This window comes from Coenobita brevimanus, chromosome 97 (genome assembly GCF_032717465.1).
Source record: "Coenobita brevimanus isolate Jiangsu-jjx chromosome 97, ASM3271746v2, whole genome shotgun sequence".
NCBI lineage: Eukaryota > Metazoa > Arthropoda > Malacostraca > Decapoda > Coenobitidae > Coenobita > Coenobita brevimanus.
In genome coordinates this window covers 46,570,622-46,594,057 of record NC_137050.1, presented here as the reverse complement: position 1 = coordinate 46,594,057, position 23,436 = coordinate 46,570,622, and the positions used below count along the sequence as shown (strand labels likewise).

Genomic DNA, 23,436 nt, shown 5'->3' with positions numbered 1-23,436 from the left:
ACTCACTAACCAGCAACCCGTAGCGCCTTTCCTTGCCCCTCGTTATAGCTGTTGATAAAGATCTTCACTGGCCCCATCTTGCCTAAATTATAACTAACGCTGAGGTCTACTTTTTCGATAAGTTTCATTTGGAATGACACACACACACACACACACACACACACACACACACACACACACACACACACACACACACACACACACACACACACACACACAATCACTTATCCTTGCAAAGGATGAGAGATAATAAAAAAAATACGGTAAACAAAAATAATTGATACTAGTCTAATTTCAAATACTTCTGCAAGTTCAGTAATACAGATTTTGTAGTAACCTTTAGCTAGTACAGTTACATCAGCCAAACATCGCCAGGCCTTATCATAGATCATTAAATTAACTGAACCCTTAAGCATTTTTTTAAAAACTTACTCTGAATTAATCTAACTTGTTAATTTGTTCTTTTTATTGCCTGTTAGCAGGATTACTCAAAAACTAATAAATGGATTTTGCTTTTAATTTTAGAGGGGAAGGGTATAAAAACAATCCAACACAATTAGGTGGTGATCCGAATTATCTTCCGGATCCAGGATTTTTTTACATAATTCCTTAACATTGCGGGATAGTGGCAATTTCAACATTTTTGCATCTAGCTCGATAAATAATGCCTACAATGCTTACACTTCAGCTTTGGCGAAGGTTTGCAATCTCGGAATGCTCTTGTTTAGGGAAAGTAATTACTTACCTGCAAAAGGACAGCATGAAGTCGTTTCAACACGCACTCTTATCAGCAAGTGTGGCACAGGAATGACACAGTAAGTATAGCTAAAAAAAGCAATATTTCCGACAAAATACATAGCTATAAGAAAACAAAACTATTAATAACTCTACATAATACAGTAGTAATAATACATAATTAATAATAAAAATCCTAATACGAGTAATTCTACTAAAACCTTAATCGAAATTTGATCGAGTGTCTCCAGTTGCCAGGGCCAGCGACTGAACAGCATTCAAATCTTTAGGCCCTTCTGCCCAGAAATTAAAGTTTTAGGCCAGGGCAATGAGGTTTCATAAGAATTGTTGGGGAAAATAATTATTACACCACCAATAGGGCCACGATGAAACAAGAGGGGAAAAAAACACACTTTTAATAGTTTATTAAGAAAGGAAAATTAAAAAAAAAAATGAGAACCAACACTGTTAAAGACGAAAGTTAGGGTGTGAAGATGAGAGATGATATGAAATGTAAAACCATTACAAGACCGCAAATAAATAACTTGTTTAAAGAATGGAGGAATGAGTGTACTTAGATGCTACTCTCTGCAGAAAGAGTGTGCCGAAGACCAGTTTAAGTGTAACAACTACCGATGCATCAGAGGGTCCTACAAGTGTGACGGTGACAACGACTGTGGCGACAACAGCGATGAGATCGACTGTCCTCCGGTGAGTCTTAGGACAAAAGGGTGGGGGTTGTGGCAACTTGTTGAAAGCAGTATGCTTACTGTGCTACCTATTCTGTTACCATAAATGAATTTCTGTCTATCACCAAGCGCGAGTTCTTACCTCGACTTTTCCATGTCAGATTAACCTGAGCTATTGTGCGTCATTACCAGGTGGCTGTCGGTGAGATCTTAGGCTTTTAAAGATGTACGGCTAGTGGAGAATATGTACCGTTATGGTAATATTAGGTTATGTCATCCTTAGATATATTTGGTGGCGTGTCCTAATTGCTCGTTTCACCAAACATTCTCAAGTAATGTTAACTGATACTCCTAAAGTTTGTTTACTTATATATTTTACTATAATGGTTAGAGTGCCATCAGTGTATTACTTCTGCCATTCAGACTGTGAGCTACTGAATGATTTTTCTGAGTCATTACAATGTCACGGAAGTAATCTGATGATAAAACGAAACTGTGTTCCGGTTCGTGAAGTTTTATTTATTATTTTTTTTTTTATGTGCTCAACTCTGGGCAGAGGCTTCACAGCCTGCTCCCAAAGCCCGGTAGTCCTCCTACATATCATACACCTTTACATGTCACCACTTCGGCGCTAACACCCACCGTCCATATTGAAAACATGCTGTCTCATACAGGACTGGTGTATTGGTATTAGCAAGGGTATTTTTACGACATGTCGGCTGGCCTTCTGGTAGATTGGTAAAGTCTGCTTAACATGAAATTCAAATTCTTTAACTGTTTCCTGCCCAAGCGGGGATTTGAACTTGAGTCCGGTAGGATCGCAGGCCACCTCTCTACCGATTGAGCTTCCACCTCCCCCAGTTAGACGCCTTTAGATACTGAAGATGCTAACTTGTGGCTGTCCAGCTTATTAGCGATTTCAATACAGCATAACCATTGCATTCAACACTAACACATTTCAACAGCTGTTGTGCGACATTGCAATGTGTACTGTTATTTGATAGGAATAACTGATCTAATCAAGAACATCGAAGGAATGCGATTATTATCACTTATATAATTATAATGATGTTTACTAAATTTGACATTTTTCTCATCTTTTTGAAACATTTTAATGCAATGTCTTATGCCACTGGACTTTTTGTATTTGGCTCGTTTGAAATGGAAGATCTTGCTCGGAGGTTCATTGCAGCTGATGCCATCTTCTATTGCCTTTGTAATATAAAAAAGAAAAAAAACACAAACACACACACATTACATGGATGAAGGAGCATGGAAGCCTAGACATCTATTGTAGTTCGCTATTGATGGATATATATTGGTGTCGGCGAGACACTTTTTTACGTACTATCACTAATATTGCCTTGCGACTCCGGTACCCACTTATACAAACGTCCTTCATGTTCCTCCCATTCGTAAAACCTCAGAATTGTAAGCTGCAGAAAAAGTATAGCTTCAGTCTGCAGTCTAACGGGATTATGTACTTATGAGTCTGAGCCACTACAACAAGACATACGATATCAGGGAATGAGGTACTTGCAGGGAACCGAACTATTGCAATAAGTGGACATGAAGCGGAGATGGAAAGAGCATCATTTTTTCAGACTTTTTCATATCAAAATGTCATCATCAATGATGTAAAACTCCTTCTCCGTAAGGAAAAATGTACAGAAAACAAATTTTTATCTTAAGCATAGTTCATTTTGTATTAAAATAGGGTGGCTATCGACCACTGACTCGAAGGCCGTCATCATGCCAGTTTTTCATATTTTTAAAGATTTTTATTAACCCTTACTCCGCGGGCTTGTTTTGCTCTGTTTTGCGTGTCCCGCGGGCATATTCGGGCTCCAACAGACTCTCAAAAAATATTTGCCAAAAATCAGTTATTAGTCCTAGAATATTAAAATTACATATGCTTATGGCACATACCTTCAGCTTTCTCGTGGGATGTTTGTTGAGCCTTCGTCGATTACCGTAGGACTTGTGGAGACCTCTGAAGTTGGGTAACGAAGTCTCCACTTTACACTTCCTGACAACCCGTAATATGATTATCACAGCCAGATATTATCACTAGAAACACTATTCTATGATTATCAAGTAGTTTGGGATCCATACTCCAAAAAAAAAAAAACACTGTGAAAGCAATGAAAATTACGAGCGCGTATGACCTTCCCACTTGTGCTAGTTCGCTGTTGGTATTCTGTCATTTATTATTCATAAAACCCCTCACACTTTATATTTCTATTACTATATAACACTTATATATATCTGCAGTCTTTATCCATAAGTTTCCTTCAGTAGTATTAGTTTATTGTCACTGGTCATTCAATTTTTTATTCAGTAAAATACGTAGAGAGCCACGGATTCACTTTCACTGTTATAACCTCAAGAATTTGTACTCATCTTCTTATATTACTAATTATTTACATTTCTATTTACATTTTCTATTCTATTTTCAATATTTACACTTCTATTTCACTTACACTATGTTATTCACTGTCACTTGCAGTAACATAAAACTATATTACACTGTTCAATCATACGTACTGTACATCCATTGCTTTCACTTGCTATTTGCACATTATTTACACATTATTTTCATTTCCCACTTGCACTTTTAGAACTGCTTCTGGCTGTGGTAATCAAAGAAGCAGGTAACACAGAGGGGAACCTGGCACTCAGTGCACTGCTAAGAGGTGCGTTTGTGCTCAGGTGTGCGTCGGGTGGTATGTGCACACACCTGGCACCTGCGGATCGCAGCCTTCCTCTTGGTTGTGGCAGGCATTTGCACCAGTCTGTGCCAATCCATGTACGCCATCTGCTCAAGTCTGTCGGGAAGTGTTACTGCATGGTGCCTTGGAGTTGCTGCCGTCACCCTACCATATCTTTCAAGCAGCTGCTGAACACAAGTCCTGGCGATCAACTCAGGGAGAAGGACTTGGATGGCTTGACCTTCATCTTGTACAGGATGAAGGCGTTCAGCATCGTCATGTCTATGAGATGCAGAAAAACTTTCCTGTACCACCTAGTATTCATCCTGAGGCAGTCGATCTCTCCAGTCATCATGTCGGACTTGTCCACCAGCTGCATGTTGATACTGTAGTCTAAGACAGCATCAGGTTTCATCACAGGTTCGCCTGTCCTACGGTCGACCTTCCCACTGTCTGTCATTTCCCCCTTGTGTACGGTGGTGAGCATGTGCACGACCCTCTTGTCATGCCACCGTATTGCCAGCATCTTCTCAGACTTGTATAGGTGCACGTCTCCTCGCTGCGAGGTTCCTGCCTCTGGGAATTTAGGGAAGTGGGCACGATTACTCTTGACAGTGCCACAGGAGCCGATGCCGTGCTCTGAAAGGTATTTGGCAAGTTTCGGTGCTGTATAATAGTTGTCTGTATACAGCACATGATTCCCACCAAAATACCTTTCAAGGAGCACTTTCACTACACAGCCTGAGAAGCCAAGGGGGTGTGTTTTATCAAGATCGACAGTGCTGGCTGAATAAATGACGAAGTCAAGGATGTAACCCGTCTTACAGTTGCACAGTACCAAAAACTTGATCCCAAAGCGATGGCATTTGCTTGGAATGTACTGCACAAACCTAAGACATCCTCTGAACAAAACCAAGGATTCGTCAATGACAACCTTCTGAAAGGGGTGGAAGAATGTCATAAACTTATCCTTCATTCTGCTCAGAATCTCCCGGATCTTCCAGAGTGGGTCGGTTTGGGAAGGTACATCGTTGTCAGCAAAGTGCAGGTTTCCCATGATGTTTCGGAAGCGATCTCTGGCCATGTACTTATTGAAGGTGGGTGAGGGTAGTAAGGGGTCCATGGACCAGTATTCTTCCAACTCATGCTTCTTTGAGTGTGGCATGAGAAGCATGAGGGCGAAGAACACATACAGCTCCTGCACTCCCAGCATGGACCACTGTTGCATCTTGGCTGCACCTGTACCACTTGCAGCACGTTGTGATTCATACCTGTTGGTCTCATCACATATGTGCTGCATGACTTCGTCATCGAGGAAGGCCAAAAGGAAGTCCACACACTCAGCATCCTCGTCAAGAGTGAAGGCAGGCTGTATTCCTGAGGAACTCTCGTCGAAATGGAGATGTTCAGGGACAAAATCGAACCCTTCCGTCCACGCGAAGGCGTCCAGGATTCCCTGTCGTGGTGGTGTAGGGTGGGTGAGGGTGGAGGGTGGCTGTGAGGCAGATTTATCTGGTTCAAGGTCACTCGCCCTGACCCTGGGTTGCTGTACAGCACTAGCAGCCCTTACTCTACTGGCAACTCTACTTTTATGGGTCAGGAATTTACCTCTTCCTCTACGGCCTGCCTTCACTGTTGATGCTGGTGGTGACTCCAATGACGAAGACTCCGGAGAAAATTCAGCAGAAGAAGAGGAAGAAATGAGTGAAGTGGGGCTTTGGGAACAGGGAGGTGATTCACCTCGGGACTCATGGGTGGCTGGGTCATGCGGGGCCATTGTTCCGGGGCTAACCCGCCGCCTTTTCATTCCCTTCCCAAATTCCTTCCCTTGCTGCACTAACGGCTCCTTTCCCTTGGAGCTAGGGATAACTTGGGGCACTGAAGCACTCGTACTAGTAGTTTCTGGCACGATTTCCTCACCCGGCTCATCACACGAATCCCCCGAAGGGTCATAGTCACTATCCACCATTATCATTGATAATTTGGCTAGTTCACGTTCCACTGCAGAGTCACTTAGTCCTTTCCTGCTTCCCCCATGAGCTTTTCTGGGTGTAGAGGTCACGGGGCCCTTTGCAATGGGCGCAGAAGCGGCAGAAATGGCGGGGCGCACGTGCGACATGCTTTGACTGCAGAGGAGGACAAGGAACTAAATGGCGCGGCTTATCTGAGAAGGCATGGGTTGACAGGGACAATGGGGCTGACAGCTGCTAACTTACATGCTAAGAAATTATTGGTAGGAAATCTTGGCAATACATAAAGAAATAGGTAGTTCCAGGTGAATGTAAATGTCACTTAGGGTTCTCCCTTCGTTTCTGATATATATTTTTATTACAGAAATAGATTACAAGGCATAATTCAAAGAGGAAATTACCGTGGGAATTTAGCGAATGAATGCATGTGAGATGTTGTCAGGTGATAATTAGCCAATTCCTGGTGTATACCACTATCACTTACCTTATTTATTTTTTTTTGGTATATATTATTTTGTATAAGTATAGGGCATAGGGCTTATTTCAATGGATGAAATCTGTGGAAAAATCCGGGGGAGATTTGCTTAGCGCAGCACGGCACGGCAGGCGATAGGAAAGGGTAAAGGAGGTGAGGTAGGGAGGGGTGAGAGGGTACTGGAGGGGAGGTAGGGAGGGGAGTCAAGAACGGGGGAAAATGGCTAAATTGTCAATAATGGATGGGACTACAGATGAGATTAGGAGTGCGGATTATTGGTGGACAGTAGCAGTACATGCTAAAAAATTATTTGTAGGAAATCTCGAAAATACAGAAAAAAGTAGGTAGTTCCAGGTGAATGTAAATGTCACTTTGGCTTCTCCCTTCCTTTCTTATATAAATTTTTTTTACGAGAATAGATTATATGGCATATTTCAAAGGGGAAATTTCCGTGGGAAATTAGGGAACGAGTGCACGTGAGGTGTTGTCAGGTGATAATTAGCCAATTTAAGGTGTATAGGACTATCACTTACCTTATTTCTTTTTGGTATATATTATTTTGTATAAGAATAGGGCATAGGGCTTATTTCAATGGATGAAATCAGTGGATAATTCTGGAGGGAATTTGCTTTAGCGCAGCGCGGCCGGAGAGGTGAGAGGACAGGGTAATGGAGGGGAGGTAAGGAGGGGAGTCAGGAACAGGGAAAAATGGCTAAATTGTCAACAATGGATGGGAGTACAGATGAGATTTGGAGTGCTGACTAGTGTTGGACATTGGCAGTAATGACAGATGATACAAGTCGCCACTTGTAAGCCCGGGATAATTCAAAATAACACAGAATCACAAAAGTGATGCCCCGCGGTACGATGCATTGCGCCCGAGCGTCACGAAAGTGACGCCTCGCAGTTAAGGGTTTAATTCACTTTAAAATTTTCATCAAGTTTAACTACTTTATATTTTAAAAACCTAATCTATGAACCTAGCTCTGATAAACCAAACTTACCAATTGCTACTCTACACGAAAGCTGAAAGATATTAATAGTTAAACCTATCTAGTTACATTATGCTTACACTTATGGTTAAAACATGTCTACCCACAGAGCACTATCGACTGCAGATGTTTAATATCTCTCCACAAGGCACATCTGTAGTCATCGTCTTGTGACTTTCTTGTTGAATATGGAAGAGAAACATGTGTCATGAACTGTGAATACACATTGTCGTTACTAATAGAGAATATTTATAAAGGCATAGAAAAACATTTGCAGATGTAAAAAAAAAAAAAAAAAACTGAAATATCATTTTTGCCCTCATGAAGTTAATACTGTCAGGCAAATCACTTGGTTTAATATAAATATATATATATATATATATATATATATATATATATCTATATATATATATATCTATATATATATATATAATGCATATATAAAGTGATACTGCTCAAATGGGACTATAAATTTCATGTGATCTAATTGGGTGATTCCTATGTTACCTTCCCATTTACAGTAATTTCCAATGATGACTTTACTGATATAATTATAAAACTACTTGTCATGACATTGCAGGTCTTAAAAGAATGTCAAGGAATGTATTATAGGAACTTTTATAAGGATGTGTGAAGAATGATTCATTCATTTTCATAACGAACTCGGCACACACGTTAAAGATGTAGTTAAGGGATTGCACCTTGCATCTACATTTCTGAACATATTTTTATGCTAGTGTTTACATGTGTAACCAAAGGACTGTCCCATTGCAACAGAAAACACTGACGTACTGAAGGTACTCGTGCGTTGATGATACATTTGTTATATCAGAAGTGAAAAGCCATACTTTAGATTTCTTTCACACTATACTGAAACACGTCATGGTAATAGATAGTTCACGACTGAAACAGTGTCCACCAGCCCACTCTTATTTTCGGGTATAGGATAGAGAAAGAAGGTAGTAAATTACGTTTCAGTTTTCCGCAAGTCCACTTTCTCAGCTTAGGAAATACAGTATATTTTTATTTAGTGCAGCCAAATGTTCAAAAGTGATGATATCAAGGCTTTATTGCATAGGATATTCTGTTTGTCATCTGCATATACCCTTTCCTTTGAGGAGATTCTTTTTCTAAAACGTATTTAGTAAATAATGGTTAGATTGAAACTTTATTTTACCAACATGTAAACAGTTTCCTAAATGACCACTGCATACCTAGACAACTAATGCCCGCTGTTGGAAAGGAGGTATATAATCTTCGTTTACCCTGCTTGAGTCATGTTTCTGTAAAGGTGAAAAATTATTGGCTTTGGACCTTGATAAATTTTATTCATGGATAGATTTTTAAAGTTTACCTTAAGTAATACATTGAGTACTAGCTCTTTTAGTAATGTTAAAAGTTCTTTTCCGACCGAATTACGTTCGTTTGTCACTCTTTTTTCATATGCCCAGTTTGCAACAAATATGTTGGTAGCAAAACCAGAGCTCAGGACAATCGAGCACTTCGATAAAATAAGGCAGGGCAGGATGACGGCTCAGGTAGCCTGCTTACTCAGTAGGAATGGACCATACTCTTCTCATGTGAAATGTTGTTTAAGAAAGAGTACCGGTAATTTAAAAATTTATCTTGTACATCAAATAGTAACTTAAGGTTGCTACAGTCATTGTATTCTGTCACCCATAGCCCATCGGTATGTACCACAACTTCTGTAGTACATGGAGAAAGAAACCTGTGTTTAACTTAGGAAAAATCATCCATTATATTACTACTATGCCGGGAATCACACCCGAGAATCTCAGGTGAGAGCCAGACAGCAATCCACAACACTACGAGCAAGTAAAAGTTATCTCACATTATCACAATCTTGTAATCAATGTCCCTCCGCCCCCACTGTGGGCCTGAAGAGGCAGAGATAACCCCTTAGCATTTGGACAAGAAGATGCTTTTAACCCCCAGCGTGCACAAATCGACTGACAGAAGCGTGGTGAAAATCTGTTTATGGAGCCGATTTGTCGACTTTTGGAGAAGTAAAAAATGCTATGCCCAAGTTTGAGAGCTTGAATTTACACACTTTATACCAAAACCAGAGCATTTCAGACCACCTGGTTCATGAGCTATAGCGTGTCAAAGTTGAAAAAAATTACCTTTCCAGGCGGCGCCAATCCCGTTTTCTATGTGCTCTCACCTCATTCCTCCCCAGAGCCGTAGAGTAGGAAGAGTTTGGCCAACCGCTGTACTGCGGGCCATCTTGCATCTAAACGTCACCGACCGGGCGTATGAAAACAATACTAAAAGTACAAATATCAACTCCCTAATTTTATTTCGGTACAGGTCTTTCATATATATAAATATACATACTGTATATATATATATCCATCTATCACTCTATCTGTCTATCTATCTATCTAGGGCATATATTGATTGATTGGAGATTGATTGTAGTAGAAACTGGCGGCGCAACTGCTAATGTGATATGCCGCCGGACAACAAGCTAAAACACATGGCAAATAAACTGTGCATAGTTAATAACTTTCTCTAGAAATAATACACTGAAAATAATAAAAGAATAGTTAAAAGAGAATACAATTTCTTATAAAAGTGGAAGGAGGCCCGCCTCCTGAAGAAAACCAAAAACATCAGTAAAAACGCTATGGGCTCCCCGAAGCATCGAGGAGAGACAGTAGGCACCATCTACCCCTGTATGCCTATGGAGGAATCTCCGGCGCAGGTCCCCCAAACTTGGACGCTCGACCAGCAAGTGACGGACAGTAAGGGGAACAAAGGAATCATCACAGTACGGTTGAGTCTCGCCATTCATCAGGTACCCATGTGTAAGCTGAGAGTGCCCAATGTGAAGCCTAGCAAGAGCTACCTCCAATCGCCGAGGCATGGAAGGGAGAACCCTTGGCACAACCACTCTCTGGAAGACCTCTTTCAGCTTATTATGAGCAACACCATCCCAACGTCTCTGCCAACACACATGCATTCTGTCCCTCAAGTAAGGTGTTAGATCAGATGCAGGAAGTGGATATTCTGTTGGGGGTTGTTGAGTAGCCACTGCCTTGGCCAATGCATCCGCAGTCTCATTGCCCACCACACCAACATGTGCGGGAACCCAGCAAAAATCCACTCTCTTCCCCCGACGACGAATGAGGAACAGCCACTCCAAAATAGCTAAAACTAAGGGATGGGAAGAGTTAAAAGAGTCCAGGGCCAAAAGTGCCCCTTGAGAGTCGCTAAAAATAGTAAAATAATTGTCAGGATGAACAAATACCAACTTCAAGGCTAAAATGATGGCTGACAACTCCGCGGTAAAAACTGAGGTAACCAAAGGAAGACTACCTCCACGGCTAAAATTGGGAAATACCACTCCAAAACCAACACCTGATGCGGATTTAGAGCCATCAGTATACACAGGCACAGAACCACCATGACTAGAAGAATGTTCTAAAAATAACCTTAAAAGACACTGAGGACCGACAAAATCCTTTGAACCTGCAATAGGCCTGCAGAAAGTTACCTTGGGCAATCTCCAAGGCGCAACCCTTGGGATCCGAACAGGACTGACAAGTACTGCCGACAAAACAAACCCCTCCATTATATCCTGAACCCTATAGCCAAATGGACGAGGCATGCGAGGGAGTCTACTATAACACAAAAGACAAGACTGTTTCGTCACACCCTCACAGACAAGTGAGTCTGGAAGGCGACGAATCCGGAGCCAGCACCGTACTGCAACAGACTGACGCAGTAGATCTAAGGGAGGCACACCAACTTCCACCAATAAGCTGGGAATTGGAGAGGACCAAAAAGCCCCAGTTGCAAGGCGAAGACCGGTATGATAGACAGCATCTAGAGTTTTGGGTCTTGATTCTGTGGCAGAGGAATATACCTCACAGCCATATGACAGCTTAGTGGTTGCAAATACCTGAAACAAATGCAAGAGTGTCCTTCGATCAGCACGTAAGAGGTATGGGACAGAACCCTCGATAGATTGAGAGCCTTCATACATGATGTTTTAAGATTTGCCAAGTGTGAGACCCATGTCAAATGACAATCAAAAGTCAGGCCCAAGAATTTCGTCTCTGTCACACAACGGAGTCTCCTGCCATAAAGCTGGAGATCAGGGTCCGGGTGTACCCCTCTCATCCTACAGAAGTGCATAGCCACAGTCTTTGAAGGGGAAAACCGAAAACCCTTGGAAGTGGCCCAGGCAGAAATCTTGTCCAAGGCAAGTTGCATCCGCCGCTCAATAGCAGACATGCAGGAGCCAGAAAACCATATAGCTAAGTCATCCACATAAAGGGATGAGGATACCCCAGCAGGCACAGTGTCAATGATACCATTAATGGCCACTGCAAACAGGGAAACACTTAAGACATTCCCCTGCGGGACACCTTCCTCCTGGCACAGTGGCACAGAGAGGGTAGAACCCACACGGACCCGAAATACACGATCAGTCAAGAAGTCTCCAAGCAACACAGGCAGGCGATCACGTAAACCAAAGGCATGAAGTTGTTGGAGGATCCCATGGCACCAGGCAGTGTCATAAGCCTTCTCAAGGTCAAAAAACACAGCCACAAGATGTTGCTTGGAGGCAAAAGCTTCACAGATTGACGCCTCAAGCCTGATAAGGTTGTCTGAAGTGCACTGTAATTTACGGAAACCACTCTGCGACGGAGAGAGAAAGCAACCCTTCTCCAGAAACCACATAAGCCTGACATTGACCATCTTTTCGAACAGCTTGCACACACATGATGTTAAAGTGATAAGGCGATAATTGGAGACTTGGGAATGGTCTTTACCAGGCTTGGGAAAGGGGAAGACAATACCCAACTTCCAACTCCTCGGAATAGAGCCCTCACTCCAAACCCTGTTAAAAAGGTCCAATAAAAACTGAAGTGAATCAGACGGAAGATGATGCAGCATAGCATATGGAATATCATCAGGCCCAGGAGCAGTGTCACGACACTCTGAAAGGGCAGCACGTAGCTCACGGAGGCTGAAATCTAAATTATACAGCTCTCCGCTACGAGAGCGAAAGTCAAGACCCAGCCTCTCCTGATTCCTACGAAAGGTGGCAAATGGCTGAGAAGGATCCTTTGTGGAGACAGCGTAAAACTGATCTGCAAAAGCAGGGGCTACTGCATCTGGTGCAGACACAAGCTCTCCATGAAGGCGCAACACCGGAGGGGAGGGGGGCGAGAACCTATCAGAAATCTTGCACACCTTTTTCCACACCACAGACATTGAAGTTGAAGATGTAATTGTAGAAACATACGACCTCCACGAGTTACTGCGAGCATTCTTCATGACTCATCTATAGTGAGCACGTGCTTTGCGAAACTCTATTTTTAGAAAAACAACATTACGATTGGCAAAATACCGACGAGCAGCTGCTTTGTAAGTTCCCTTTGCTATGGAGCAGTCATCATTCCACCATGGCACAGGTCTCCAGGAAAAAACACCAGAAGTCCGTGGGATAGAATGAACCCCTGCTGAGAAAATGGTCTTAGTAAAATAACATTTGGCATCATCGATAGTTGAAAAATCAGTAACCCTGTTGGCAAATACACATAGTTCCTCAAAGAGAAACCAATCAGCCCTGTCCAGACACCAGCGTGGCAGACAGGCTACAGGAACAGAGCGAGTAGGTTGGACCACTACAGGATAATGGTCACTACCATGTAGATCATCCAAAACCTCCCAAGAAAAATCAAGGGCACAGTTAGAGGAGGAGATGGTAAGGTCAATGACAGGATACGTGCCAGTCTGAACATGAAAATGGGTCGGCCTTCCATCATGTAGGAAACCAAATCTAAATCCCCAATCAAAGAGGCAAGAAGATCACCCCAGGGATTTGAAAGTGAGTCACCCCACAAAGAGTGGGCCATTAAGGTCACCAAGGAGTAGGAAAGGGGGTGAAAGTTGGCTGATAAGGGTTTCTAGATCAGCACGTATAACAGGAACGGAAGGTGGAAGGTACAGACAACAGATGGTAAAGCACCTCCCAACGTGCATCTGTACTGCTAGAACTTGAAAGGGCGACTGAATCTCAAAGGAAATAAAGGGGACATCAGAACGGCACAAAATTGCACATCCATCGCTGTGACCACCAGAAGGAGATGCATGGAAGGCCTTATACCCCCTAATGGAAGGGAACTGTCTGTCCCCCACCATTGTCTCCAGAAGACACACACAGTGGGTTCAGAGCAGAGAGTAATAACTGCAACTCCTCCCAATTTGCCATGGCACCCCTACAGTTCCACTGAAGACAGATTGGTACCGATTGAGCCATAGTGATTAGTATTAAATATTATGAACTTAGAAAGCTATGTAGCAACCTCGTTAGGAAGGGAGTGAAAGCCCTTCTTCCTAGGCGTGGAGCTCTGCCTCACCAACCGAGAAGGCAATGAAGATTTAGAGTTTCCATGGGCGGAAGTACCCTTACCCTGAGACATGTCCCGCCCATCGCCAGAATGAGTCCGAAGCACAGAGACCTTCTTGGAAGACCCACGTGCCCCGTCCGCACACCCATGTGAGGGTTCAGCTGGCACCTCGGGGCCAACCGAACCCCCCCCAACCAAATCATCCAAAGGTTGGCCGCTGGGTGGCAGATCAGAGGGAGCAAGCGACTGAGCTCTATGAGTATCTAAAGACCCAGGCCCCACCACACCTGAGGAAGAGGCAGGGACGGGAATCCTAGAAGGGCCATCATGAACACCCACAGACTTAGACGCCAACACTGGCTGGGTTGTCGAGCGAAGAGCCCCCTCAGAATCTTCATGTGGTACAGAAGTTTGAACCTTAGAAGGAGGGGAGTCACCCAAAAACTCCTCACTCGTTTGAGGTTGGCAGATGCAACCTCCATCTCTGCACCAGAACTTAAACCATTAGAAACTATAGTGCCACACTGTAAAGAAGAGTGAGCAACAGTAGCAGAGCGGGCAGATGGTACAGGAGCAGCAGTCAGTACGGAAGTAGCAGCTGCTACAGAAGTATGAAAGACGCTGTTTTTTTTGGATATGTCAGGACAAGGATGCACAGGAAGGACATCAGGAGTTTTGGATGTGTCAAAACAAAGTGTAGCATCGACACAGGTGTTTGTCACAGGAGGAACCGGAGGAACTGGGATGGGGGAGGCACTCCCAGATGCTGGAAGAACCACCGCAGAGGGGACACCCCCAGAGACAGGAGGCACCTCCCTGGAGGAAGCACAGTTGCTTCCAGGCTGCACTCACTCAGTGGAACCCCCCGGGCGAGAAGGCTGGGAAGTAGAACCCCGAGAATTTGTTGGGGCATTGTGTGATGGCAGGGGTACCTGCCGGGTAGCTTTATGGCGAGACAATGCAGCAGCAAAGGTAACCCCAGGGCGAATGAACCGCTCCCTTACCCTGGCCTTTGCCTCAGAAAAGGAAATTTTCTCCTTCGTTCGGACAGAAATGATCTCGTGTTCATATTTGTATACTTCGCAATCCCTTGAGGAGGCTGCATGTGCTCCTCCACAGTTCAAATATTTAGAGGGTTGAGAACAATCATCTATACCATGAGAAATTCCACCACAATTTCCACAGACCTCAGGAAGGCCAGACACTTCCCGCCTGCAAGAATGTCGGACATGACCAAATCTTTGACAATAATAGCATCTTCTAGGTCGGGGAACATAAGGTTTAACCTTTAGCTTCCACCACGCAGCAGTGATAACCTCCGGCAAGGTAAGATGGTCAAATGTCAAGATAAGAGTGGGTGTGGGGGTTGAAACCCCATCAACCTTCTTCATAATTCTCTGTACTCCTACAACACCCTGAGGAGCTAGCCCCTCTAAGAGGGAAGAATCAGAATATGAGATCAAGTCACGAGAATACACAACCCCTCGGGACTGGTTCAGGACCAAATGACGAGAGGCAGATACAGGATAACCGGCGACCACAGTTAGAGACTGGATGCGTGAACTCTCCTGTTCATTCCTGGCTTCTAACAATAGAGAGCCATCGCCCTGCAAAGACACCTTGGGGGTAAATATACATGCTGATACTAGACCACTGTGAATCTGAAAACAATTCAGGTTCCTGAAAGAAGTACCACTATCCACCTTAAGGACAACGTATTTTGTGTAAGAGTTATTAGCAAACACACCAGGTAACACCTCGATAGGAAGGGTGCCTTCATTCGCAATTTTGGCAGATGACCCTGGGGGTACAGGGTCATCGGCCAGAGAGTGACCAGGTGATGCCAACTCGTGCGGCTGGTCACCGACCACACGAGTGGTTAAAGGAGTTTGCGATGTATCCATATACACATGCTTTACACAAAATGGCACCAGGAGCCAAGGGAAACCGCCTACCAGGGAGTGAGGGGACCGAGCGCGGTCTGATGGGAGTGGGGTACCTCGTCCCCAGAGGGTGTCCCAAAAAGGACACCCCGTGCTACGAAAGTTTGCTCCCACCAGTGCAAAGACCCCCTTCCCCAACACCCCCCAGCCCAGACACCCAACCAACCAACTCAGGACAGCACTGACGCGATCCCTCTGGAGGGCGGAACCGATGACCCATACGGGTAACCTACGTTTCGGGCAGCGCTTAGTCAGACCCCTCACCCACAACCCTACCCGCATGGGAGACCCTGCCAGATATCGTTACATCCACGGGCAGGCTTGTGGGATCACCGGAGCACGCAAGCTCCCCCACCACGACAAGGTGGCTACCCACGGGGGGGGGGTTATATATTGATATATGCACATACATACATAAATAGGCTACACACATACATACATATATGGCTGATGATTATGATAGAGCGTTTTTAATGTATAATAACAGGAGAAAAAAAATGAAAACCTAACCAAGGCCTCCCCAATACCCGCCTAACAACAGGTATGAATAACATTGTTTTAGCTTGAAAATCCTGTACAAAAGCTACTGGGTCCTTGTATGTTTTCATTTTCTTTCCCACCACTTCATTTATACATTATTATAACACTTATCTATATATGGAGTAAAAATATATACAGGCCATACTATAACCTACAACCTTAAAGTAGTGTACGTTGAAGAGTTTTTACTTATACTTCTTTACAGCGAATCTCATAGCCATGCTTTTGTTTCCTAATTCACCTCCAGACTTACAACGTTGAGCCTCATTTTTGCGAATGTTTTTAGTCTTAGATATGAAGCCTTACAGTAAATAATCTCCTCAGCTATTTCTTCCTAATGCCCTACATATACTGCATATATATATTCCTTAGTTTACATGAAACAGAACAGGAAACAAATAAGTAACTATCAGCCTGTCTTATTAATAAGTTCAGTACGTCTCAGTCTACAGCAATAGTTAGAACGGACAGGAATCTTAAGAGACAGATACACAGATGGATGAATAAAAAGATTAGAGAGAATAAGAACAGATTTACACACAGAACACAAATAGGAATTGTTGTGTAGTATCCAGTCTTTCCAGCGGACTTTAATTTCCCATTCTTTTCTGCTTGTGGGATCTCTAGGAAACCTGTGCAGCATCTTACCCATACCTGTGCGGTTAGAACATCGCCAGGCTGCACAGTATACCATCTGGTGGTCAAATATAGGTATATAGCAGGTGATATGGCCATAGAAAGTATAGCGTCCCCCTTGATCTCTGTGCTTTCTTATAGCAGTCAGGGAAGTGAGGAGGTGAGGTGAGGATGCAATATGGCGCCCATATGTCACGTGACCGGTTCTCGGCCAATCACAGGTTAGCGCGCGAGGTGAGATCTGAAACCTAGTTGGCCAAACTCTTCCTACTCTATGGCTCTGTTCCTCCCTCATTCCTCCCCTCCCATGACCTTCCTCACCCACTCCTATCACCCCCCCCCTCTCTTCCTCCTCTCTCTCTCTCCTCCTTACTTCAGAATTTTCCAGCTCAATTTTTTTTTTTTTTTCAAGCTATAGCATGCAACATAATTATGTCGGTGTTCCTCACTCACTCCCAACCCCCTTCCCCCCCAGTACATGCATTCTGTGTTTGGTGTGTCGATGTATACAATTACACAAACAATAATCTGATAATGAAGGAAAACACGCGACATAAATAGTAACAATGACGTATAATACTCTAGACGGGGGGAGGGGTGTAAACGTACGGCGTACTACATGGGGAGGGCGGTGGGGGGAGAGGCCTGGATGGGTGGTACGGGGGTATAGAGGTGGGAGACAGACTGTTACCAGACAAAGAGGACAGGCAGGCCAGGGATGTGGAGAGTGGGTAGGGGGGTAAAACACTCCCCAGGGACACATGGAGGGGGGAGGGAAAGGAGGTAACCATGGCGACGTGATGGTGGATGGTGGGGGAGGGGGAGGGAAGGAGCAGGAGGCGGTCAGAGGTGAGGGTAGGGGAGAGGGAACAAACGTGGTGGGGTAGAGGGGGGGGGACGTGAGAGGGCCGTGGGAGAGCACCCCCTCCCGTCTCTCACCATGGGTGCGGGACTACTTCCCGCCTATTCAGCACTTAGTTTTGATTGGTTGGAAGGGATATACATCACAGTCGGGGTGGAGCATGTTGTCCCCGGTGTTTCCCTGAAGCCCTTCAATCGACCTGTGTAATCCTGAAACACACACACACACACACACACACACACACACACACACACACACGCACACACATAATCACCTATCCTTGCAAAGGATGGGAGATAATAAAAAAAATACAATAAACAAAAATAATTGATACCAGTCTAATTTCAAATACTTCTGCAAGTTCAGTAATACAGATTTTGTAGTAACCTTTAGCTAGTATAGTTAGACCAGGCAAACATCGCCAGGCCTTATCATAGGTCATTAAATTAACTGAACCCTTAAGCATTTTTTTAAAAACTTACTCTGAATTAATCTAACTTGTTAATTTCTTCTTTTTATTGCCTGTTAGCAGGATTACTCAAAAAGTTATAAACGGATTTTGCTTTTAATTTTAGAGGGGAAGGGTATAAAAACAAGCCAACTTAATTAGGTGGTGATCCGAATCATCTTCCGGATCCAGGAATTTTGTACACAATTCCTTAACATTGCGGGATAGTGGCAATTTCAACATTTTTGCATCTAGCTCGATACATAATGCCTACAATGCTTACACTTCAGCTTTGGCGAAGGTTTGCAATCTCGGAATGCTCTTGTTTAGGGAAAGTAATTACTTACCTGCAAAAGGACAGCATGAAGTCGTTTCAACACGCACTCTTATCAGCAAGTGTGGCACAGGAATGACACAGTAAGTATAGCTAAAAAAAGCAATATTTCCGACAAAATACATAACTATAAGAAAACAAAACTGTTAATAACTCTACATAATACAGTAGTAATAATACATAATTAATAATAAAAATCCTAATAATTCTACTAAAACCTTAATCGAAATTTGATCGAGTGTCTCCAGTTGCCAGGGCCAGCGACTGAACAGCATTCTAATCTTTAGGCCCTTCTGCTCAGAAATTAAAGTTTTAGGCCAGGGCAATGAGGTTTCATAAGAATTGTTGGGGAAAATAATTATTACACCACCAATAGGGCCAAGATGAAACAAGAGGGGAAAAAAACACACTTTTAATAGTTTGTTAAAAGAAAAAAAAAATGAGAACCAACACTGTTAAAGACGAAAGTTAGGGTGTGAAGATGAGAGATGATATGAAATGTAAAACCCTTACAAGACCGCAAATAAATAACTTGTTTAAAGAATGGAGGAATGAGTGTACTTAGATGCTACTCTCTGCAGAAAGAGTGTGCCGAAGACCAGTTTAAGTGTAACAACTACCGATGCATCAGAGGGTCCTACAAGTGTGACGGTGACAACGACTGTGGCGACAACAGCGATGAGATCGACTGTCCTCCAGTGAGTATTAGGACAAAAGGGTGGTCGTTGTGGCAACTTGTTGAAAGCAGTATGCTTACTGTGCTACCTATTCTGTTACCATAAATGAATTTCTGTCTGCCACCAAGCGCGAGTTCTTACCTCGACTTTTCCATGTCAGATTAACCTGAGCTATTGTGCGTCATTACCAGGTGGCTGTCGGTGAGATCTTAGGCTTTTAAAGATGTACGGCTAGTGGAGAATATGTACCGTTATGGTAATATTAGGTTATGTCATCCTTAGATATATTTGGTGGCGTGTCCTAATTGCTCGTTTCACCAAACATTCTCAAGTAATGTTAACTGATACTCCTAAAGTTTGTTTACTTATATATTTTACTATAATGGTTAGAGTGCCATCAGTGTATTACTTCTGTCATTCAGACTGTGAGCTACTGAATGATTTTTCTGAGTCATTACAATGTCACGGAAGTAATCTGATGATAAAACGAAACTGTGTTCCGGTTCGTGAAGTTTTATTTATTATTTTTTTTTTTTATGTGCTCAACTCTGGGCAGAGGCTTCACAGCCTGCTCCCAAAGCCCGGTAGTCCTCCTACATATCATACACCTTTACATGTCACCACTTCGGCGCTAACACCCACCGTCCATATTGAAAACATGCTGTCTCATACCGGACTGGTGTATTGGTATTAGCAAGGGTATTTTTACATGTCGGCGGGCCTTCTGGTAGATTGGTAAAGTCTGCTTAACTTGAAATTCAAATCCTTAAACTGTTCCCTGCCCCAGCAGGGATTTGAACTTGGGTCCGGTAGGACCGCAGGCCACCTCCCCCAGTTAGACGCCTTTAGATATTGAAGATGCTAACTTGTGGCTGTCCAGCTTATTAGCGATTTTAATACAGCATAATCATTGCATTCAACAATGACACATTTCAACGGCTGTTGTGCGACATTGCAATGTGTATTGTTATTTGATAGGAATAACTGATCTAATCAAGAACATGGAAGGAATGCGATTATTATCGCTTATATAATTATAATAATGTTTACTAAAGTTGACATTCTTCTCATCTTTTTGAAACATTTTGATGCAATGTCTTATGCCACTGGACTTGTTGTATTTGGCTCGTTTGAAATGGAAGATCTTGCTCGGAGGTTCATTGCAGTTGATGCCATCTTCTATTGCCTTTGTAAAATAAAAAAAGAAACACACAAACACACACACACTACATGGATGAAGGAGCATGGAAGCCTAGACATCTATTGTAGTTCGCTATTGATGGATATACATTGGTGCCGGCGAGACACTTCTTTACGTACTATCACTAACTAATATTGCCTGGCGACTCCAGTACCCGCTTATACAAACGTCCTTCATGTTCCTCCCAGTCGTAAAACCTCAGAATTGTAAGCTGCGGAAAAAGATAGCTTCAGTCTGCAGTCTAACGGGATTATGTACATATGAGTCTGAGCCACAACAACAAGACATACGATATCAGGGAATGAGGTACTCGCAGGGAACCGAACTTTTGCAATAAGTGGAATCAAGCGGAGATGGAAAGAGCATCATTATTTCAGACGTTTTCATATCAATATGTCATCATCATTGATGTAAAATTCGAGAATTAAAAAGTTCTATCTATCTATCTATCTATAGCCCGACGCCCTAATCCCGCAAAGTGTGGCTGCAGACATAACGCCTCCAAGTCGCTCTGTCACCCACCATTTGACTACCCTCCTCCCAACTCACCCCCCCTCCCTCATATACCTCTCAACTCCATCCCTCCACCTCATCCTCGGTCTACCCCTCCCTCTCCCTCCCTCCACCTCACTTACATACACCCTCTTAGTCTTTCATTCTCCATTCTCTTCACATGTCCAAACCACCTCAGTGTATTTCTCCTAATCTTCTCAACCACATCCACATCCACCCCACAATGTTCCTTCACTTCTTCATTCGTCAACCTGTCACTCCACATGCTCCTCTCAAGTAACTCATTTCCACTGCTGTCACTCTTGACTTGTTCCCCTCTTGCAAGGTCCACGCCTCACTTCCATACGTCAGGGTAGGAATCACAATACTATCATGCAGTGACTTCTTAACTTCCATACTCACCTCCCTATTTCTCATCACTGCTTTCAGTGTACCAACAACCTTCCTTCCTTGCTGTACCCTTTCACGCATTTCATCCCTCAAAGTTCCATCCTTACTCGTCACACTACCCAAATACTTGAATGCACTAATATTCTCCATATCCTCACCATCCAACCTCACTGCACATTCTGTGACTTCATTCCTCTCAAACACCATAACTTTACTTTTGTTTACATTAACTTTCATATTCCTCCTCCTACACACTGTCCCAGATTCATTCACCAAACCTTGCAACTCCCATTCATCTTCACTCAACAATACTGTATCACCAGCAAACAGCAACACCAGAAGCTTCCAAATCTCACCCTCATTCATTAGAGGCACCCCCACATCCACTGCCCTACCTTGCACCTCCTTTACAACCCCATCCATGTATATATTAAACAGCCATGGAGACATCACACAACCCTGTTTCAGTCCCACATTGAGATCAAGAATTCACTTAGCTCACCATCCACTCGCACCATAGCCCTAGCTCCCTCGTACATACTCTTCACAGCACTCAACAATTTCCCCTCCACTCCATATATTCTTAATACCTTCCACATACCTTGCCTATCTATTCTGTCATAAGCTTTCTCAAAGTCCATGAAGGCAGCATACACTTTCCTTCCTTTCTCTAGATACTTCTCCACTAAATAAACTCCGTAAGGAAAAATGTACAGAAAACAAATTTTTATTATAAGCATAGTTCATTTTGTATTAAAAGAGGGTGGTTATCGACTACTGACCCGAAGGCCGTCATCATGCCAGTTTTTCCTTTTTTTTTTTAATTAATTCACTTTAATTTTTCATCAAGTTTAACTACTTTATATAAAAACCTAATCTATGAACCTAGCTCTGATAAACGAAACTTACCAATTGCTACTCTACACGAAAGCCGAAAGATATTAATAGTTAAACCTAACTAGTTACATTATGCTTACACTTATGGTTAAAACACGACTACCCACAGATCACTATCGACTGCAGATGTTTAACCCACCCCATCCCGACCACTTTTCCACCACTGACTCCCCCCAATCCCGACCATTTTAGGAAAAATTTTTTTTTGGCTCAAACCTTCACTTTTGGTGAGAAACATCGAAAATTCATAGAGAAATCGCTCACCTGAGGTTTAAAATACTCATTACAGGTAGGAGTACCTCCTTACATTACTGGGTTTTCTATCAGACTGGCACCAAAGCAAACGAGTTCTATGGGAGGATAACTATTTCACACCACTCATAAACGGTATTTAATTATTTACTTGGTACGAATTTATATGTAGTACAAGAGTATATTGGTTTTCAAGCAGTGATATAGGCATTATAAGCATTGTTTCACTCACTAATACCTGACCTTTTTTTGCCACATTACCTGATCATCATTTCTAACTGTTTCTTCCTCTAATGCTATGTAAAGTTTGTCCTCCACATTGTCATTGATTGGGGAATCACTCTGGCCCTGAATTTCATACCGTGGCATGACATGGCTATACTGGCCAGGTCACTGATAACAGGTGAATTGCTGAGACATTGGCATGCAGGGGGGGGAGGAGGTCATGCTGGGTAAGGCATTGTCCCTGCCTGGCATCTTGTTGAGGAAGGTGTCACGTGTATACGTACCAAAAATGACTCGCGAAAATTTAAAATTGTGCAAATTAGGGACCTTGCAATTTTTTTGCGTTTATGTACGTCGACGGGATTGGCAGTGACAAAACGTGTGGACGTTAAAGAACGTCGACGGGACGCCATGGGTTAATACCTCTTCGCATGGCACATAGTCATCGTTTGGTGACTTTCTTGTGGAATATGGAAGAGAAACAGATGTGTCATGAACTGTGAATACACATTGTCGTTACTAATAGAGAATATTTATAAAGGCATAGAAAAACATTT

At 43.1% G+C, this 23,436-nt stretch overlaps 1 protein-coding gene across 1 annotated transcript in view; it reads left to right on the top strand.

Annotated features, from left to right (window-relative positions):
• Nucleotides 1-1,299: 1,299 nt before the first annotated feature.
• Nucleotides 1,300-23,436, top strand: part of LOC145413688 (uncharacterized) — a 616,371-nt gene continuing 594,234 nt past the window's right edge. The window contains exon 1 of the mRNA XM_080283343.1: nucleotides 1,300-1,446. Within this exon, the coding sequence (XP_080139469.1) occupies nucleotides 1,300-1,446 (147 nt within the window). The remainder of the gene's footprint in view (nucleotides 1,447-23,436) is intronic.